This window comes from Brassica rapa, chromosome A02 (assembly GCF_000309985.2).
Source record: "Brassica rapa cultivar Chiifu-401-42 chromosome A02, CAAS_Brap_v3.01, whole genome shotgun sequence".
Taxonomy (NCBI): domain Eukaryota; kingdom Viridiplantae; phylum Streptophyta; class Magnoliopsida; order Brassicales; family Brassicaceae; genus Brassica; species Brassica rapa.
In genome coordinates this window covers 29,150,772-29,172,648 of record NC_024796.2, presented here as the reverse complement: position 1 = coordinate 29,172,648, position 21,877 = coordinate 29,150,772, and the positions used below count along the sequence as shown (strand labels likewise).

General features: G+C 35.7%; 3 protein-coding genes across 5 annotated transcripts; 2 read left to right on the top strand and 1 right to left on the bottom strand.

Moving 5' to 3' along the window:
• Positions 1 to 3,622: 3,622 nt before the first annotated feature.
• Positions 3,623 to 7,234, bottom strand: LOC103854850. Its single transcript, XM_009131807.3, has 2 exons — positions 5,247 to 7,234; positions 3,623 to 4,413 (listed from the first exon to the last, which is right to left on the bottom strand). Exons 1-2 carry the CDS (start codon positions 5,406 to 5,408, stop codon positions 3,838 to 3,840), a joined length of 738 nt encoding a protein of 245 aa, XP_009130055.1. The 5' UTR covers positions 5,409 to 7,234; the 3' UTR covers positions 3,623 to 3,837.
• On the top strand, positions 6,680 to 12,222 carry LOC117132020. The gene is made up of 20 exons (XM_033285326.1): positions 6,680 to 7,116; positions 7,209 to 7,350; positions 7,440 to 7,841; positions 7,942 to 8,040; positions 8,126 to 8,173; positions 8,251 to 8,319; positions 8,408 to 8,482; positions 8,579 to 8,647; positions 8,715 to 8,864; positions 8,955 to 9,026; positions 9,105 to 9,176; positions 9,243 to 9,377; positions 9,476 to 9,544; positions 9,638 to 9,724; positions 9,802 to 10,161; positions 10,245 to 10,673; positions 10,809 to 11,062; positions 11,150 to 11,231; positions 11,356 to 11,740; positions 11,837 to 12,222. The coding sequence occupies exons 1-20, from the start codon at positions 6,680 to 6,682 to the stop codon at positions 12,100 to 12,102; spliced, it is 3,702 nt and encodes a 1,233-aa protein (XP_033141217.1). The 3' UTR covers positions 12,103 to 12,222.
• Positions 12,223 to 12,502: 280 nt separating this feature from the next.
• Positions 12,503 to 16,273, top strand: LOC117131797. 3 transcript variants are annotated; one of them, XR_004455167.1, is made up of 8 exons: positions 12,503 to 14,037; positions 14,122 to 14,535; positions 14,670 to 14,753; positions 14,865 to 14,969; positions 15,051 to 15,149; positions 15,231 to 15,680; positions 15,755 to 16,092; positions 16,184 to 16,273. XR_004455167.1 is itself a non-coding variant. In XM_033284486.1 (8 exons), the coding sequence occupies exons 2-8, from the start codon at positions 13,162 to 13,164 to the stop codon at positions 15,815 to 15,817; spliced, it is 2,091 nt and encodes a 696-aa protein (XP_033140377.1). In that variant the 5' UTR covers positions 12,503 to 12,920; positions 13,150 to 13,161; the 3' UTR covers positions 15,818 to 16,270. The 3 variants fall into 3 exon arrangements, 1 of the variants encoding a protein (XP_033140377.1); XR_004455168.1 differs by having other exon boundaries at positions 15,231 to 15,961; positions 16,036 to 16,092; XM_033284486.1 differs by having other exon boundaries at positions 12,503 to 12,920; positions 13,150 to 14,037; positions 15,755 to 16,270.
• The last annotated feature ends 5,604 nt before the right edge of the window (positions 16,274 to 21,877 follow it).

The window sequence follows — 21,877 nt, the reverse complement described above, 5'->3', positions numbered from 1 at the left end:
AAAATATTACTTAATTTATAAATTTTAATCCTTTAACGGTAAATGATATTTTTATTAAATTAAATGAAAGTGATTTTTAAAAATATGTTAATTTACCAATTTAATACAATTTTCATATCTAATTCTTAATTTTTTTTTGAAGAAATTTCAATTTTATTGATCTATAAAAAAGAATGTTATTTACAAATGCTCAATGCTGTAAAAAAGAATAGCATCAATGCTGAACAGACACTAAAGTGTGACTTGGAACCATCTTCTTAGTAATCCCTCTAGTTTGTGGTCTGGTTTATATCTGAGTGAACTGATTCGATTTCTTACTGTCTTGTCTATAAGTCTTCGTAGTTGATCAATAGATTTTTGACTGTGTTGATGACGCCTTGCAATTATAGTTTACTTCTATTTTAACAAAATATAGAGTGTAATTATATTTGTTTTTAATAAAACAGCATAATTTTATTTAACATTAATTTATAATATTATAATATTACTAATTAAAAAATTAATCAATGTGCATTAATTTTAGAAAAAATACTTAAAAATTTTAGTAACATTGTGTGAGATTTGTCTCAACAGATTTTGTTATAACTAATAGAACAGTTTACATTTATAGTTAAAATTGATTGGTTATTAATATCTTTATAATTATTAAAACTTTCAGAAATACTTTATATTTAATAGATTAATGTAAATAATTAAATATATGTAATTGGTAGATAGAAATTGTAATTCTCTTTTAATAGAGAAAATGAAGCTTCTAAAATGCCACCAAGACTCTCCAGATTTGCTTCTGGGATTTCAAGATTCCTATATCCCAAGAGCGCGCAATGAATTGTCGATTCTTTAGCTTGATCTGCACGGTCTTTTTATAGAGAATTGTTTTACATTAGTTGTTCTATTCCAGTTTAGTTATACAGACCATCTCTAATTTGAATAATAGAACAGTCGTTCGTTGTTAAAAAAAATATCCGCAAGAAAACACATTTTCCTATACATGATTTTTGAAACCCTCATTGAAACAATAGTTTTTTTCCCATATGATGGGTAGAAATAATATTTGAAGATGATATATTTTTCATGTCTCAGATATCATGTTATTGTAATAAGAATTAGAACTTATATTATAATGTTGGAGCAATAATTGTAATCTATAAACATCAAATGGAGTCTATAAGATTATGTTTTTGTATATGACAAACATATTTTGTCCATCTTCTCTATTAAAAGAAAAATACCATTTTTATCTACTATTTAGAAGTCTATTAGAACCATTTCATTAATCACATAATATGAATTAAAGAGTTATAAAATACATAACACTAATAGACTTCTAAATAGTAGATAAAAATAGTAGATAATTTTATTGTTTAGGTTTCTTATTACTTTATTAATAATAAATTAATTTTAACTATAGATTTGAATTTTATCTTCAGTTATAACAAAATCTGTTGAAAAAAATCTAACAAAATCCTACTAAATTTTTAAATAATTTTTATTAAATATTGCATTAATTAATTTTGTAATTAAGTAATATAATGCTTTCATTTAAATAAATTATCATGTACCACTAAAACGGGTTCAAATTTGTTAATCATGTCAGATTTGTTTTTATACAAATGAAGTTATTAGCATATGTTAAAAATTTATTTCTACAGCTATATATTTTCAAAAATCATATGTTGAAGAATATTTTTATTTGCTTATTTCAAATTATGAAAACTCGAAAACGTAATAAAAAAGGTAAAATATATAAAACAAATCCCTATATTAATAAAGTAATAAGAAACCTAAACAATAAAATTAAAGAGTTATAAAATACATAACACTAAGATATAAATTGTATATTTAAATTTATATAATAATATCAAAATTAAATATTTATAAAATAAAAATATACCCGCACAGTGTGCGGGATAAACTCTAGTTAATATTAGTGGATCTCGTAAGTATGTAACATAACCAAATTAAGTTGGACGAAAATACTTTCAGTGGAGGGTAAAATTCTGTTAGAAAAATCTGTAGCAATTTATTAATTTATTACAATGAAGTAAGACTAATAAATAGGGATTATCTTATTTTAATAGTATTTATGTTCTAAATACTGTTACATGTTTTGTTGGACCATTTCAAATTTAAGTGATAACATTTTTAAGTAGATAAAATTTAGGACTCCAAATTAATAGAGTAGATAATTAGAGGATAATTCGGTAAAAAAAAAACCTCAATTTTGCACGAATTGCCAAAATAAACATGATTTGAAATTAAAAATATATAGACCCCTCGATTCGAACTCAGGTTAGTTGGTCAAATGGTAAGGTATTTTACCACTGGGCTACTAGCACTTTCAATGTACTTACTAACATGTTTACTTTTATTTGGTATTGATTGAGTATAAAAAATTCTCTAAAAACTTAATAAGATCTTTAAAATTCCAAGAAAATTAAAAAAATAAAGAAGATATTTATAAAATTAATTTAGAAATTAAAATTAAAAATCTTCTTTATTTTTTTAATTTTTTGGAATTTTTTGGTGTTTTTTTTGTCAGCCCAAAAGTTCATGTTTCTTTTGGCAATTCGTGCAAAGTTGAGATTTTTTTTGGCCGAATTCTCATAATTAAAGTGTATTGATTATTGTTTAGAGTATTATTTAGGATTTGGAATTAGGTATATAAGCTTCTATAAATAATATTTAAACATTTATAAATGATTTAGAAAAGTTAATTTTGTGTTTTCTATAATAAACTTAAAATATTTATGAAAATAATTATTATTCAAAAATAAATTTGAAAAATGGTATCAAATTTGAGGTAAAGTTAAAAGTATTCCATAATAATTGTAATTTGTCATAATTTGAAAATGTTAAAAGAAAGTTACCAAAAATGCATATAAAAAAATATAAACAGAACTATACAGGTTTTGAATATGGATTTCTGTTATTTAAAACAATATACTAAAGTAAATCTTTTTTTATTGAAAAAACTGCATTAAATCTCAAAGAGATCGAAACACACTAATTGTCAATAATCTCATACCTCTAAATCATTTTTTTTAATTAGTAAATCCGGTCAGACGTGGATCTTCGTAAAACGGTTCAGACGATGCAGTTAGGCGTAGATCCTCATAAGATAGGTAGTATTGTTGGTTTTTGAATCGCGTATTTTTCTCATAGTTGTAATATCATTAATAACTCAGTGTTAAAAAAAATCAGTTTGACCTTTTTAGATTTCTTAACATTTGTCCTGATTATATAATGCCTCGAAAGGAGATCCCAAACAACTAATGTGGTTGTCCAAAACACAATTAAAATGTGACCTCATAGTAAGGTTCACTGGATGATCAATATAGTTTATTTGATATAAGTACACATTAAATTTTTACCTAAGGAAAAAAAACTATACCAGTATTAGGAATTTAGGATGCCCCATTAAAAAAAAACCTTCAACGTTGGGAAATGTTACTAGAAGTTAAAAGTATTTCTGATGCACCTCCAGTTGAGTTTATTATTAGAAAATATATTTAGTTTGTAATAGACCTAAGTACTTTCAGATCTGGTAACAAAAAGTTGAACATAAACATGCCAATGTTAATATAAACTCATACGCAACTATTAACCAAATATAGTTTAGCAAAAAAAAAAACTATTAGATATGATGTCAAAGAAACAAATATAAAACATAAGGTATATTAGATAATATAGTTCATATCAGAAAAGCTTGGAAATGACAAATTTTTATTCAATAAGCAACACGGTTCAACAACCATTGAACCTGAATCGATACAACTCATAAGTCATAAGATCAGTTCTAGTAAACAGAACTCTCCTCAATCTCTCAACCACTTACTACACATTTTCAGCTAAGCTTCTAATCTCAGTCTCCTCCACATCTGCAACCTCAACGCTACAAGCCATCGAGTCAAATGTTAAATCAAGAAAGTACAACAACGAAACAAGAACGCAACAAGTAATGAACATCGGGATGGGACCAAAGATCCATAGGAACAAAGGCGATGAGAAGTAGAACGCTCTTAGTCCTAACGACCAGAAGTAGCTCCCACGGTTAACTGTTGCAGCCACATAGTCTTGGTTTATCATAAGACTATGACCACCCGAAGAAACAGCCATGAGCTGTTTAAAAGGGACATTGATGAGGATGCTTGCATGGCTGTAATAACGGATTGATTGGACGTTTAGAAGAAACGCGACTAAGAAGCAAACAAGGATTGCGAAAAACTTAATGGAGAAAGCTTGGTCGCTTTTGTCTCCAAACACAAACCATACCGATCGTTCCCCTGTACCGCTAGTCATTAGTACCGCGATTAGTGAACACAGCATTATTGCGGTTGATGCCAATAGTGTTGACGCCATTATGTTGTTCCGTGGCGTTTGAACCGCTAGAACACCATTTTTAGATGCGTCCTGCTCTCATTTGTTGTAAGGGTATATATTAGTTGTAAATAAATTGTACAAGGAATCTGAAAACCAAAACGAGGAATATTATTGGTGGAGAACATAAACTGTTTTTCTTTTTTTATATTTTTTTGAAAAGTAAGAACATTAGCATCTGTGTTTTATTCCTCAAGAAATGCAAAGCATATTTTCAGTGCCTTAACTTTCACACTTGGGGACTCATTTATTAAGGAAATCTTCAGAATCTGATTTTTTTTTTTAAATCTAATTATTATGTTCACATATGAAAAGAGAAATCTCTCGAAATAACAACATGCATGATGATTATTATAGTATGTGTAATATGCACAGATTCTCAACATCTCATCCTCCAATACAGAAGGAACTGAAACGATTGGCAAGATTTTATTTTCCAGGAAAATCTTTACACATGTATTCACTTATATGTCAATGATCATATGTTATTCAGATTACATTTATATTTATATTATTTATGTGTAAGCAGTAAACACTATATGCAACTTTCACCAAAAAAAAGTTATACTATATGAGAAGATAAACGCACATCCACACGGGTTGGTAGATATTCACGGGATTCTCAGTTATACCCAACCCTCAGACTATAACCAATGAGCTTAATCAAAAAAAATATTTTTTAAAGATTTTTTTTTCATTTTCCAGAAAATTGATCATCGACTCATGCAGATAAACATGGATGGATCCAAATCTATGACAAAATAAATCATCTACTCCTTTTTTACTTAAAAATAAGCAATGGTCTACTTAATACTTATATACGAGAAGAAAGCAACAAAAGTATGATAATAAGAAAAGGAAAAGACCTCCATCATGGCTTGGACCCAGAGGCGGCGATTGAAGGCGTTGAGGCCAACGACAGTGGAAGATGGGCGATGAATGATACGGTGGAGAAGCCACAGATGATAGAATATCATCAAACCCATCCCTAATGGTACCAATATGTAATCCAAATACTCACGCTTCATTCTTTCAGATCGATGAGATTGATCCAAGTCGCACAAGAAAAAATGATTATAAAAAAATTAAATGAAACCGAAGAGATTGAGAGAATCAAAGCTGAGCACGGGTCTTTCGTGGACCCTTTGGTATCTCTCTATCTCTCTACTTAAGTTATGTGTTTCCCGGATACTCAGCCACTCTATCTCCTTTTATAGATTTGGACCTTTATATACAAACATGTGTATTAGTGTATACCTCCGCTTGTAAACGACGAACCCTAGCTGGTTAAGTTTGAACCGGGTTTCCCCATTTGAATCCCAAATATGCATTTATTACCAAAAATATACATTTAAAATTATTTTAATTATTACTCCTTCCGTTTCATAAAATTACATAAAATTTTTTTTTTGTTTCAAAAAGATATAGTTTTTGCATTTTCAATGCATATTTTATTAACGGGCAATTGTCAATAATAGCACCTTTTGAAGTTTTCCTCCCCAAACTAGCACTCAGGATCAGAAGTCACAAAAATAGGTTTCATTAAAGGGGTAATTTACCTTTATACCCTTTGTTATAAGAATAGAAAAAAAAAACATTTCATTTCATTCGATCGCGAATCGTGTCGTCTCCTCTCGGGAATCTTCAAACCCTCACCGGCACTGTCGTCTCCGACTCGGGAATCGTCGTCTCCGGCTCGGGAATCATCTTCTCCGACTCGGGAATCGTCGTCTCCGGCTCGGGAATCATCTTCTCCGACTCGGGAATCGAAGTCTCCGGCTCGGGAATCATCTTCTCCGGCTCGCTAATCGTCTTCTCCGGCTCGCTAATCATCTTCTCCGGCTCGCTAATCATCTTCTCCGGCTCGATAATCATCTTCTCCGGCTATCTAATCATCAGCGTCACACTCTCTACTCTCAAAATCGGTAACTTTTTAAAATTAGGGTTTTTGAATTAAAATTTGGGAAGCTTGCGTTTTGATTTTGATTTGTGTGTTACTCGTTCTTATTAACAAGCGAAGCAAATGAAGACTTTTGTGTTGTTTTGTATTTGTATTGTTTCAGGAAACCCTTCCTGAAAATTGGATTTTTTTTTTCTTGTCTACGCAGGATAGAAACAAGATGGGAGATTCAGTACCTCTAAAACTAGCACTGCCAGGCTGAAGTATCCTATTGGTTCACAGCCAAAGGAAAAGTCAGCAATCAACCAATACTCTGGTTCAGATTATATCTCTATTGTCAAAAGCATCCTAAAACCAGATGAGATGATAAGAGTCCGAGGATCATTTCTGGGACCTGTAATGAAGCTCAGTGAGAGAGGATTGAAGTTATCAGCAAAGATAGTCTACGCCATTCTCACTAGAAGCATCGTTTCTGTCAAGGAGAATGAAGCCTGGTTCCATTTCGGTGCGCAGCCAATGAGGTTCTCTATAAGAGAATTTCATATGATGACAGGCTTGAAATGTAGTGGTGCATTAGAAGGACCACGAAGGGAAACCGAGAGATTTAATTGGGAATTGCTAAAGGGGCGTAGTCATAAGTTAAGTGACGTGGTGGACCAGCTCAGAAACACAAGAGAAGATGCTTCTGAGGAGAGAATATGCCTCGCAATGCTCATCCTGGTAGAGAGCATATTATTGCGGAAGAGCAAAGGAGGGAGTTTTCCTTTGGAATATGCGAAAAATGCACAGGATATGACATATCCATGGGGAAAAGAGGCTTACATTGTGCTCCTGAAGTCAATTCAAAACGCTGTCGCGAATCATTTGGAGAATAAATCCAAATTTGAGTTGCAAGGTTATCCTCTAGTATTCCTTCTTTGGATACTAGAGTCGATTCCTTTGCTAAGGATAAGTTCAGTAAGTGTGTACCAACAGTTGAGGTTCCTGGGCCGACTTACTTGTGTGAAAAATACACTGAGGTAGAGAATCCATCACTTGATAGGGTTTTACAGGTTGAAGCTGATACAAAGGTAAGCTTTTCCAAGTATATGTTTCTCAGTTTATTTGGCTTCTTCTTTTTAATATGTTTCTCATTGGTCTTTTTTTGAAATATTCTCAGCTGAAGGTCCATTGCATACTACCTTCTATTCCTCATGATCCAGAAGATGATATCTCCATTGAAGACAAATATAGTGACGAGTTGGAAACAGTGAAAGATGTAACAAAGAAAGGGTACAAGATTACAGCCGATGACTGGGAAAATAGGTGTGTAGACACATTTGACACATTGGATGCTCTTATTCAAATGATGGCAAATAAGGAGACTGGCCAAGCTTCTACTCCGATTGATGAGGATTCAGTAAATGAAAAAGTGAACAGGATCATCACGGTAATGGAGGAGAATCTGAAGAGCATGAAGGATCGAATGTCATTACTGGAAGAAGAAAACATACATCTTAGAGCTCGTGTGTCAGAGTTGGAAGGAAACAGCAATGTTTTTCCCACTAACGTGACACAAAAGGTAAATTCTCAAAACATCTTCTTTTACATTTGCATTTTCAAGTATTTTTTGGAAGATCTTGTACATATTCTTGAATGCCTTCCTAATATTTGACAAACAGCGATCCAGTGGGACACCTTTATCTCCAATGTCTCACACGCAACCATCGAGTGAGACACCTTTATCTCCAATGTCTCAACAGCCTAATTTGACACATGAGGTATGTAACCAATAAATATTGTTGAGTTTTGAAGTAATATTTGGAAAGCTTTTGTACTTCTTGAATGCATTCCTGATTTTTGCAGGAGACAATGATTGAATCAGCTGCATCTCCAAAGTCTCAACAAAATGAGGTATATGCTCAAAAATTTTTAAGAAAATATTTGGAAATTCTTGTACAAAATCCTGAATGCCTTCCTGATTTTTGCAGGATTACACGCAATCATCGAGTGAGACGCCTTTATCTCCAATGTCTCAACAGCCTAATTTGACAAATGAGGTATGTAACCAATAAAATATTGTTGAGTTTTGAAGTAATATTTGGAAGCTTTTGTACATATTCTAGAATGCATTCTTGATTTTTGCAGGACACAATGAATGAATCAGATGATGAAACTCCTGCCCTTGATACTCAAGTATTCTCTCCTAATCTGACAAAAGAGGTATATGCTCAATGATATTGTTTTCACAGTTGGAGTTTACAAATTAGTTTTGGGTGATTTTTTTTTACATATAAAGGCTTTTCTGATTTTTGACAGAAAGAAACAGAAACGTCTACCGGTGAGAGGCCATCCAATCCTAATCAAGATGGAAAACCAGATGATGAGGTAATATTTATTCTAGAAATTATAGTTGAATGTATTCATGATGGCCATTCCTGATATTTTTTTGCAGATTGTGAGAGAGAAATTAACAAGTGAGTCACCTGCTAGTCAGAGTCAAGTTTTGCAGAAAGAAACAGTAGAAATGAATGAGACACCTTCTTCTCCAATAGCTCCAAAGAGTATTGAAACTCCCGTTTATACTCCAAGTCAGACTCAGCAGGTACATGGTCAAAAAAAATCTTGGATTTTTAAGTTAATGTTTGGAAGCTTTAGAACGTACTCTGGATTGACTTCGTGATAATTTTTACAGATTGAGAGAGAGCCATCGGATGACACGCCTGCCCTTGATACTCAAGTTTTTACTCCTAATCTGACAAAAGAGGTATATGCTCAATGACAGTTGGAGTTTACAATTAGTTTTGGGTGATTTACATATATAGACCTTTCTAATTTTTGGCAGAGGGAAACACAAACCTCTACTGATGAAACGCCACCCAAAACTAATCAAGGAGAAGGAAAACCAGATGATGAGGTAATATTTACTCTAGAAATTATAATTGAATGTATTCATGATGGCCTTTCCTGATATTTTTTGCAGATTGTGATTGAGTCACCTGCTGCTCAGACTCAAGTTTTGCAAAAAGAAACACTGGAAATGAATGAGACACCTTCTTCTCCAATATCTCCAAAGAGTATTGAGGCTCAAGTTTTTACTCCAATTCAGAAACAGCAGGTAAATGTTCAAAAAATCTTGGAGATTTCAAGTAATGTTTGAAAGCTTTTGTACGTGTTTTTGATCCCCTACCTGACTTTTTTTTGTTTTTTTTGCAGACGGTAACAGAGGAAACGTATGAGGCTACACAGCCATTGACTGAGATCATTTCAGCAAACAATAAAAAGGTAAGCATAGAAATGTCTTTCATAAGTACAACTTGAATTTTAAATTGTAGAAACTTCTTCATAACTACCTCTTTTATTTTACTGTTATTACAGGAGGATACACATGCTGTGCATTACAGACCTTCCTCTCCATTGTCTTCACTAATTGCACTAGTTATTGAAGAAAATAAGAATGCTTTGGTAAGAAGAAATATTTAAAATGTTTAGGTAATATTTTTCTATTCAACTAACTCTTACCATTTACTTTTGTCTTATAGAGTGAGACAGAAACTGCGACCCAATATTTTTCTACAAGTGAAGGAGAGCATTCACAATCAAGCAGAAAGAATCAAGCGGAAGAATATCTCAAGGATACTACAGAACCTACTACTGAGCTAGTTTCCACAGATGTTTCGAAGACACAGCCTCTTACTCCGCAAACACAGCACCTTCAGACAAGTGAGGGAGATCAATCCGATGAGACACCATCAGAGCAGAATCAAGCAGAAGAAAATCTCAAGGATACTACAGAACCTACTACTGAGCTAGTTTCCACATATGTTTCGAAGATGCCGCCTATTACTCAGCAAACAGAGCATCTTCAGACAAGTGCTATAGATTTTTCAGAAAAAAACGAGGTATGCATCGAGTATATTTGATCTTTAATTATTATTCTAACAATTTAAAACCGCTGATGTTACTGAATCTTCATTTTTAATAGGTTGAAGTAAGCAGGCTTCTAGCTCACTTTCAAATAGGCGCAGAGGTTGAAATTTTGTCTACTGATGACGAAATATGGTATCCAGGAAAGGTTGTTGATCTTAAACTGTGTGAAGGACTAGAGGAGCTGACAGTTGAGTACACGACACTCTTCACAGACCAACATAGACTTCAGAAACTTCAGGATACTATCACGGCTGACAAAATACGTCCTGCAACACCAACTAGTGACCAAAAATCCTTTGAGATGATGGATAAGGTAGAAGCCTTCTACAACAATGGCTGGAGCAGCGGACAAATTAGCATGGTACTTGGTGATAACACATACTCGGTGTGTCTCTATACTTCTATGGAAACTATTCTATTCAAACATTCAGATTTGCGAATTCATAGAGAATGGAAAGATGGAGTCTGGAAGATGGCAGATAAGGTAAATCATAACTAGAATTATACTTCACGTGAATTGTTTGATATACATACATTTTAGTTTCAGGAATGGTTTCCAGAAATTCCGATTGCAACAAATTTGATAATATTTTGCTTGGTGTCTATTGTTTGATTAAAGGTGAAGCCTGATAAGAAAAGGAAAGCTGCTGCCTCATCACAAAATTCAGGAATGGATAATGTTTTCCTAAGAAGGAGCGAGAGGGTGCCTAAACGATCTAGAGACACAAAAACTCCATTCAAGTCTGACAGAAATCCGGCTTTAACTGTAATACCTGAGATTATACCTGCAGTTGATCCGTTTTCAACTCCTGCGGAACATAAGCTTTCAAGGCTTCAAAATTGGATGACATTAAAGCCCGGCATGCATGAAACGTAAGCATGTTTCTGTCCTTGTCTATATATTCTTATATTTATGTATAAGAGGTTTGGTAATTCCTTTGAATCTTTAATCGACTGCAGGTCCCTATCAATCAATGATAATAAGATAAGGAAATCTTTCTTTCAAAGCATGGAAAATGCAAAAAAGGACCTTAAGAAAGAGGTAATTTGTTTACATATGTTCTTGCCTTGAGCTTTTTTTTTAAAAAAAAATTCAGGAAGGATTTGTTTAGTTTCAGGAAATTATATAGTAACAAATTAGATAATGTTTGCCTTTTTTTTTGCAGCACATTGATGGAGCCTTTGCAATGCTAAATTGCAGAAGAAATGAGAATGCTGCTTGGTTCCACAACTACAAGATTCCAAAGGCGTGCTTCCTACCTATGGAGTTCTTGCATTGCTTGCTCTCTGATGATTTGGCTTACAAGAAAGAAAAGGTCAAAGGTAAAAAGATTTTCAACGATTTATTTAAAGATACTGTGAGAGGGAAGGTATATCCAGAGAAGACATGGGGAGAAGATGTTGATGTTGTGTATGGGATTACTCTTGGAAAAAAAAGCAATGTCTGGATTGGGATGGAAATTCATTTGAAGAAGAAAAGAATCACAGTATATGATTGTTTTCAAAAGGAAAGCAACAGCATTGATATTCCTCAAGTGAAAAAGTTGGCAGGTATGTATAAACAATCTGTATTTGATGTATTCATCTGTTTCTTGGTTTGAAATATTCAACTGATTCTATCTTGATATTGATTTTTAAATATGACAGTGTTGATTTCTAATCTGCTGGTGGAATCTTCTGGTGATGAGGTAGATAAGGTGAAGATGATTCCATTTGAGATTGAGCAGGCACAAGGTTTACCCAAGACAAAACATCCTTTCAACTGTGGGATATTTCTTGTCAAGATTCTGGAGTGCCAGTCATTGAAGATAGGAGACATGACAAAGATTAATGATGACAATGCATTGGAGCTAAGGAGAACCTTGTCTTGTGAGATCTTCAACCAATTTGTGGATGAGAGCTTTGGGAAATGAGAATGATGCATGAAAACATTTTTTGTTTTAGTTAAGACTCGGTTTTAGTTATGACTGTTTATTTTGTTATGTTGTTGGCGTCTGGTTACATAAGAAAGATTGGAAGGATATCAAGTATTTTATTTGGGTATCATATATCTTGGAAGGTTAAAATATTGTTTCTGGATGGGTTTCCAGAAAAAAAGTTAAGTGTTTCAAATGTAAAAAAGAATGAAATGAGATTATATACTAAGGATTGGACATGTATATGGTAAGCTTAAAATTGTGATGTTTACAGACAACAAAAATTTAGAACCACAAAGGATCGAACCCAGAGGGAGAGAGTCTGCGTATTTGGATAGTGTGGGAGTTTAGCCACTAGGCCAAGAAGAATCATCTGTTAATGGATTACATTTAATTTTATTTAACTCCAAACTGTAACACAAAAAAGAATTAAAATAGATTTTGAATCCACCACATATCGAACCCGGGGATAGAGAGACTTTTGAGTTATAAAAAGCCTTGGTTTAACCGCTGGTCTGAGGAGAATCATCTGTTAAAGAATATTACATAAGCATACTTAACCCAATTAATATAGGATAGGTTTCCAAAACAATACATTTCGATTGAAAAAAAACAAAACTCTTGCCGTCTCAACACTCTCGCCGTTTCAAACTTCTCGAATCTCACTCGTCTCCGCCTCTCGAATCTCTCTCTCATCTCCATATCTCTCGATCTCCGACGAAAACCCATCTCCAGAACTCTCTCTCTCTCGATCTTTTACGCGAGCTCTCTCTATTCTCCGAGAAAAACCATTTCTAGAGCTCTATCTCTTGAAGGTATGTTGCAGATTCAACCTTATGTGTGTTTTCTTTCTGAGAGATTGGTCTCCTGGTTTTTGCTTGTGTATAGACTTGCTCGTTTTAACCTAATATGATTCGTAGAATTCTAGTTCATGTGAAAGCATGTGTATAGACTTCGGGAAGGATTTGTATTTTTTCAGGAAACCCTTCCTGAAAATTGGATTTTAATTAATTTAGACAAATAAAATTTTTCTTGTTTACGCAGGATAGAAACAAGATGGGAGATCCATTACCATTAAGACTAGCACTGCCTGAGCTGAGGTATCCGATTGGATCAGAGCCAGAGAAGACGATATCGATAAACCAACACTCGATAGTTGCTTATATCAAAACTGTTAAGGAAATTCTAGGAAATGATGAGTTCAACAGAATAAGAGGGACGTTTTTGGGACCGGTGATCAAGCTTGGAGAGAGGTCTTTGAAATTATCAGCTAAGATAGTGCACGCAGTTCTCACCAAAAGCATCAAGACAGTGAAGAGACACGAAGCATGGTTCCATTTTGGTGCTCAGCCAATGAGGTTCTCTATAAGAGAATTCCACATGGTGACTGGTTTGAAATGTAGTGGTGAAGCAAGAGAACCACGAGAGGGAACCGAGAAATTTAAGTGGGACTTCCTAAAAGGGCGTACTCATACAGTAAAGGACGTGGAGAAGCAGCTCAGAAACACAAGAGAAGATGCTTCTGATGAGAGATTCTGCCTTGCAATGCTCCTCCTGATTGAGAGCATACTACTACAGAAGAGCCTTCTCGACGGTGGCACAACTTTTACTTTGGATTATGTGAAAATAGCGCAGGATATGGATGTCTTGATGACATACCCATGGGGGAGAACAGCTTATAATTTGCTGTTAAAATCACTTCAGAGAGCTGTCGACAAAAGCCTCGACAAAAACAATTATGATTTGCAAGGGTTCCCTATGGCATTTCTTATATGGATACTTGAGTCAGTACCTTTGCTACAGTATGCATTCAGTCAAGTTGTTCCTATTCTGAGCGTTCAACCGTCTACCCCAATATTTTTGTGTGAGAAGTACCTTCAAATAGCTTCTCCACAGCTGATAGATGTTCTCCTAATTGAAATCAAAGATCATGTAAGTTTTTACATTATTTTTTTCTTGTTTCTGTTTTGCCTTATGATTCTCCATTTAAAAGCTAATTATTTTTTTTGGTTTCAGCTTAAGGTCACATGCATCCTACCTCCTATTTCTAATGATCCAGAAGCTGATGTTTGCATGGAAGACGAAGCTAATAAAGATCTGGATGACATGGCCGATTTATCCAAGAGAGGTTATAAGTTTAAAATTAGAGATTGGCGAAACATGTCAGTAGACCTATACGGTGCTAATGAACAAATAAGAAGAGCATCTTTACTGTTTGGGAATGGAGGGATGAGTCAAGCTTCTTCTTCGTATCAGGAGGAGTCTTTGGAATCAAAGATCAACAGAATCAGCGAGATGGTGGGAGATAATTTAAGGATCATGAACGATCGTTTGTGTTTGATTGAAAAAGACAGGAAACAGATTAAAGAACGTGTGACAAAACTAGAGAAACTACAAAGAGTTACTTCATATGAAACCCCAAACAATGAGGTAACTTTTTTTCGGAAATTAAAATGAATGTTTATCTAGTTCTTGATTCAGTTTTTTTTTGAGTTGTCAAGTAATTTTGGAAGATGTTATACATATTTAGGATTGCCTTCCTAATTTTTGTTGTACTTGCACAGACTGACACAACTCCATTTCATGAGACGGCTTCCAGACAAGGTGAAGCCAATGCAGATCAAGCAGATGAACAACTTAACAATGAGGCAAGTATAATTTTGAAAACTGTTGGTATTTATAAAATTATGAATTTGGTTATACTTCAATTAATTTTTGGAAGTTCTTGTACGAGTTCATAATCCCATTCCTGACATCAGGATACACGAGAGCCTATGAATGAGATCACGAAAGAGACACCTGGTTCTCCAATAGCTCAACAGAATATTGAGACTCCAGTCCTTACTCCAATTCAGACGCAGCAGGTACCTTCTTTAAAAAATTGGACTTTTCAAGTAATTTTTGGAAGCCCTTGTACGTGTTCATTCAACCATTCCTGAATTCAGGAGACTCACGAGCTTATGAATGAGATCATTTCACCAAACATTTCCGACACACAGCCAAATACCCGAGCTCGCAGAAATCTTTTAACAGAGCAAAATAAGGTATTACTTTCATTAAAACCTTTAATAAATACACAGCAACTATCAAAATGACTGGATATCCTTGAATCTAAACCATCACAGGATGTAGAAAGCAGAGTTCAAAATCCCTTTGAGATCGGAGCAAATGTGGAGATTTCATCACAAGATGACAATACTTGCCATAAATGGTATCCAGGAAATGTGTTGGCAACATATTTGGTTGATGGGGTTGAGATGGTGAAAGTTGAGTACTTCGTCCCGTCTCTGGACGAAAAGAAAAGGAAAAGGAGTGTTGAGACACGTGTATCAATTGACAGAATACGTCCTCAACCACCACCTGAGAGATCTGGAGCGAAGAAAAGTTATGAGCTAATGCAGGACGTGGAGGCGTTCGACAATGGTGCCTGGTGCGCTGGAAAAGTTAAAGTCATTTTGTTTGATGGCTCGTGTTTTGTCTCTTTGAACAATTCTAAAGAACAAATTTACTTCCACCATTCTGAGATGCGAAAACCAAGAAAATGGGTAGATGGTGTTTGGGAGATGACAAAAAAGGTAAAACAAATGCCTTGGATCACTTGAATTGAAAAATAATGTCATTTGTTTAATATCTCGGTATTGATTTTCAGATGGAAGAAGAGCAGACGCAGAGTGTGAATCCAAGTGAAGGAGATGGTGATAAAAAGGTATGAAATATTTATACATCATACTAGGAATTAAGATATAAATGTATCTGAATTTTTGTCATTCAAAAAGGGGAAGGCGAAGGCTGTCGCTTGTAAGAAAAAGAAGCAGCTGGTCCATCAGAAGATGGTGTTGGGAAAATGGCAAAAGAGGTAATAAAAATGAATAAGATCCACTTGAATTGAAGTTCAGGTCAATAGTTTGATATATCGGTTTTGTTTCACAGATGGAAGTAAAGCAGGGTAAGAGTGTGAAACCAAGTCAAGACGATCATGCAAAAAAGGTATAAAAAATATTTTTACTTCATATTAGGAAGGCATTCAAGTATAAAGATAAAAACGATCCTGAATTTTTGTCTTTATTTTTAATTAAAGGGGAAGCCTGATGTTGGTAAGAAGAAGAAAGCAAATGCTCAGCCAGTAGATATGCTTCCTTTTCTACAGCGAGAAGAGAAGAGGCCAATACGACCTAGAAACCCTCATATACCTGTAACACCTGAGGTAATCCTTCCAATTGATCCATTTGTGACACCTGAATTTCCTCGGTTTTCAAGGCTTACACACTGGATGGATCTACGGGGCATATATCGTGTGTAAGCAACTTTTTGTCCTCGCATAAATATTCCTAATTTATTTTGTAAAAGTTTCGATTGATACTAGTTAATTTTATCAACTACAGACCGTTTTATATCAATGGAAAAGAAATTGAAAAAGAGTTCTTTCAAAAAATGGACGATGCAGAAAACAATCTCAACAAAGAGGTAATCAACACTCTGTTCTGTCTTCTATTTGATTGTGTGATATGTTTAGGAAGAGGTTGAGTTGAGCTATGCTAGATGTCCATGTTATAGCAGTTCTATATGAAGTTTCTAACTATATTGTTACATTGGCAGCACATAAATGTTGCATTTGAAATGCTAAATTGTAAGAGGATTGAGCAAGGTGCTTGGTTCCGCAACAACAATCTTCCACCAGCATGCTTTGTACCAGTCAAATTCTTAGAAGTGGTTGGGTACGCTTATGAATCTGTCAGGAAGCCACATAAGAAAAAAAGAAGTTATTGGAGGGCTGTGTAGGCGAACTTGTGAAAGGTTTAATACATCCAAAGAAGGTATGGCTGGAAGATGTTGATGTTATATATGGTGTCATTGAAGATAAGTTGAGCTGTCACTATATTGGGGTGGAGATACAATTGATGGACAACACAATCACACTCTTCCATTGTGGTCTTCCAAAAGCAAATATCAAACGTGCTCTTAATCAAATCCAAGAACTGGCAGGTAAAAATATTAGCTAATTTAGAAAATAAAAGTTTGTCACTTGCTGCTTGTGATTGTGATGCATTTTTACATATTCATTTTGTTGTCTGTTGGTGATTGATTTATTGTATAATTTTGGGTATTTATGACAGTGTTGATTAGTGCCATAAAGATGGAACTTCTTGGTGAAGAGGTTAATTTCGAAGATATCAGTCCATTTGAAGTTAAGTTTGCAGAAGGGCTTCCAAAGACAAAATTTCCATACAACTATTGTCTCAAGGTGATCACACACAAACTCGATATCAACTCGAGTATCACACACGCAAGGTTAATAAGAACTCAACTCTTATTGCTTTAGTAAAATCACACAAACCTAAAGCTCACAACTCACGTAAGTTATACCACATATTGGTATCTCCTTATATACTACTTAATTAATCCTAATCTCAATAGTATTACATAGTTTCCATATTTCCTATTTCCTTTTCTCATAAGAAATAGATAACTTCCATATCAAGTTATTCCATGCTTATCCAACATTCTCCCTCTTAAGCTTGGAATCACTTGTATCCACATCTTGTACTCCTATGAAGTCTCTCATTTCTTTAAATTTGATCCTTCCCAAAGCTTTGGTTAAGATTTCCGCCTTTTGTTTGTCACCAGAGATATGCTCGACTTCAATTTGCCCTTTCTCCACACATTCCCTTATAAAGTGAAATCTAGAGTGTATATGTTTGCTTCGACCATGGAACACCGGATTCTTCGTAAGTGCGATTGCTGATTTGTTATCAATTCGTATAGTGATCTTCTCACATGGACGTCCAAGAATCTCGCTTAACAATTCTTGTAACCACAGCGCTTGTCTTGCTGCTTCAGTTCCAGCCATGAACTCTGCTTCGCAAGATGAGAGTGCAACAACTTCTTGTTTCTGTGAGCACCAAGTGATTGGGCTTTCTCCGAGGTAGAAGATATGGCCTGTGGTGCTCTTGCCATCATCAACATCGTTGTTATAGCTACTGTCGCTATATCCAAGTAGTCTTGGTACCTTTGATACCATTCTCTGAAACGTTAGACCAAGATTAGTGGAACCTCGCAGGTATCTTAAGCACTGCTTCATTCCCGTGCCATGAGATTCTTTCGGACAGTGCATGTAACGGCTCAAAACGCCCACAGAATAGGCCATGTCCGGACGTGTGTGAAGCAGATATCGTAGACAGCCAACGTTTCTTCTGAACTCTGTTGCGTCGATCTCTCTCTCTCCATCAGCTCTTGATAGCTTTAGTCCTGCTTCCATCGGTGTCTGAACAGGGTTACATTGACTCATCCCTGCCTCTTCTAATATCTTTTGTGCATACCGGTTTTGATTCAGCGTTATTCCTCCACTATGCTGATTTACTTCTATCCCGAGATAGTAGGTTAATCTACCAAGATCGCTCATATCAAATTTTGATGCCATCATTGCTTTAAACTCATCAATGACTCCCTTGTTGGTTCCTGTAACAAACAGGTCATCAACATAGACGGCTACCACAAGTAAGTGTCCGTTGATCATCTTTCGATATATGGACGGTTCCTTTGTACACTTTTGAAACTCCATCTCAATGAGAATGCCATTGAGCTTTGTGTTCCAGGCTCTTGGAGCTTGTCTCAAACCATATAATGCCTTCTTAAGTTTGTATACCTTGTGCTCTTGACCTTTTACCTCAAAACCCTCTGGTTGTGAAACGTATACAACTTCTTTAAGCTCACCGTGCAAGAACGCTGTTTTTACATCAAGGTGATGTACCTCCCAACCATAAGCTGCTGCCAAATTCACTAGAAGTCGTATTGTTTCGAGACGAGCCACTGGAGCAAAGACCTCGTCGAAGTCAATACCATATTGTTGAACATATCCTTTCGCAACAAGTCTAGCTTTGAACTTGTTTATACTCCCATCTGCGTTTCGTTTCAGTTTGAAAAACCCACTTCAGGCCAATTGGTTTGACTCCAACGGGTATTTCAACTAACTCCCATGTTTCGTTCTTGACTATGGAATCGATCTCATCCTCACATGCTAGTGTCCATTCTCTTGACTCGCTTGCTTCTCGAAAGTTCAATGGTTCATTGTTGAGACATAGTAAAAGTCTTTCTCCTTCTTCTATTGCAAGGAGAATATAATCATCCAAGTACTTTGGTTTGACACTTTGACGCTCTGATCTTCTCAAAAAGGGCTGAGATGTATCTTCGGTGAGAGCTTCTTGTGACAATGGAAGCTCCTCGTCATCTGTCGACTCTGTATCAAGACCGTGATTCTCCCCATCCTCATCCTTATGGCTTGTCTCATCACTTTCGATTTGGTTATCCTGACTTATAACACTTTCTTGGAGCCCACGATTTCCATGCGTGCTCATTGTAAGAGTAAATTCCTCATCATGTCTCTGGTCTTTAGAGATCGTACTCCAATCCCAGCCTTTCATCTCATCAAAAACAACATCTCGACTTACTATAACTCTCCGATCTTGAGGATCATATAGGCGATAAGCCTTTGACCCTGGTTCTGTTCCGAGGTTAACCAGCATCTTTGATCTGTCATCAAGTTTCTTCAGTTGTATCTTCTCTATCTTTGCGTATCCAATACATCCAAAGACCCTTAGATGACTTACATTTGGTTTTTTGAGATGAAATAACTCATATGGAGTCTTGTCCTTGAGTGCTCGTGTAGCGATTCTATTCAGAAGGTATGCTGAGTGTCGTATTGCCTCTCCCCAAAACCAATTTGGCATGCTCATATGTTTTAACATACTCCTGGTCATCTCCAACAGGGTTCTGTTTCGTCTTTCGACGACGCCATTCTGCTGCGGTGTGTACGGAGCAGTTAGATGTCTCTTAACTCCAGAGTTCTCGCAGAAGATGTTGAATTCATTGGAAGTAAACTCTCCACCTCTATCTGTTCTAAAGGTTTGAATCTTCTCTCCTGTCTCTTGCTCCACTAAACTCTTTAATGTTTTGAATTTTGTGAAGGCTTCGCTCTTATCTTTCATTAAGATAGCCCACATGTACCTTGAATAATCATCAATGAGGACAAAGATGTATCTCTTGCCACCCTGTGTACTTGGACTTATTGGCCCACATAAGTCTCCATGTATCAGTTGTAGTCTCTTGTTAGCTCGGTATTGTGTTGCTTGTGGAAACACTTGCCTTGTTTGTTTCCCTTTCAAGCATGATCCGCATACCTCTCTTTCAATGTTGAGCTTTGGAATCCCTAACACGACCTCTCTTTGTATCATTGATCTCATTGTCTCAAGATTTATATGTCCCAACCTTGCATGCCATCTGCTTGACTCCTTTGATTCTGTCAGAGAAAGACTCGCGTCTGGTGTTAAGCTCATGCGCACTTTGTATAGTCGGTTTCTCGATCTGTTTGCTGTAACAAGCAACTTCCCATTCTTATCATGCATTGTAAGTTGATCTCCTCTCATCCGTATATCACATCCATCTTCTGTGGCTTGTCCTAGTGAGATTATATTACTTTTTAAGTCAGGAATGAAATACACATCCTTCATCTTCCTTGACTCACCATTCATATCAATGAATGATATTGTTCCCTTGCCTTTTATGTCGATGCGAGAGTCATCACCAAACCTAACCTTGCCTGTTACTGAAGTGTTAACACTAGAGAAGTATCTCTTATCTCCTGTCATATGATTACTCGCGCCATTGTCGAGATACCAAATTTCTTCTCCAGTGTTTGTTTCATATTTTTCAGGCATGACGTTTTTCTCATTCAAGAAGACAGTTTCATGCATCATCAACTCCTCTGCGTGTTGTGTCTCTGTATTGTCAGATTCTTGTGCTTCTTGCAGCTTTAACAAACGATCTGGACAGTCCTGAGCAAAGTGTCCGGTTTTATCACACCTATAGCATGTGATTCGGCTATAATCGAAGTTTCTTCCACGACCTCTCCCTTGGTTGAAAGAGCGTCCTCCTCGACCTCTGCCTCTGTAGTCTCTGTTATAGTCACGATTTTGACCATTGTAGTTTGATGATCTTCGATCTTGACCTTCTGTATTAGCATACATCAGCTTTCCTTTCTCTTCTTCAATATCTTCCTCCACAGATACTCGCTCCTCATAAGCCTTTAAACGCCCCACTATGTCCTCAAAACCAGTGGTATTAAGATCTAGTACTTGTTCCAATGAAGCCACAATCTGTATATATTTTTTTCGTGGGAGAGACTTTAAGAACTTCCGGACTAACTTCGGTTCTTCAATGGTAGCTCCTAGCGCAGATGATTTTGATGAAATCTCTGAAAGTTTTCCAGCAAAATCATCAATTTTATCAGAATCTTTCATCTGTAATCGATCGAATTCAGTCATCAGCGTTTGAAGCCGAGCCTCCTTTACTCTTTCTGCTCCCATGTTTCTCAACTTAATAGCCTCCCACACTTTCTTTGCCGTATCAAGCTCCCCAACTTGAAGTATAAGAGCCTCGGGAATGGATTGAAACAACAAAGCCGTAGCCATGTCATTCTTATCTCCATCCGTAGACTCGGTCTCTATCACCTCCCAAACCTTATGAACCTTCAATGTTATCTTCATTCTCATAGCCCATACTGTGTAGTTGCTCGAGGTGAGCATTGGACACTTTATGGATGAAGGACCTCCGCCTTCTCTCCCTGCTGTAACTGGAATCACTTCTCCCATGGTTTCTTTTTCGAAGCTCTGATACCACTTATTGTCTCAAGGTGATCACACACAAACTCGATATCAACTCGAGTATCACACACGCAAGGTTAATAAGAACTCAACTCTTATTGCTTTAGTAAAATCAC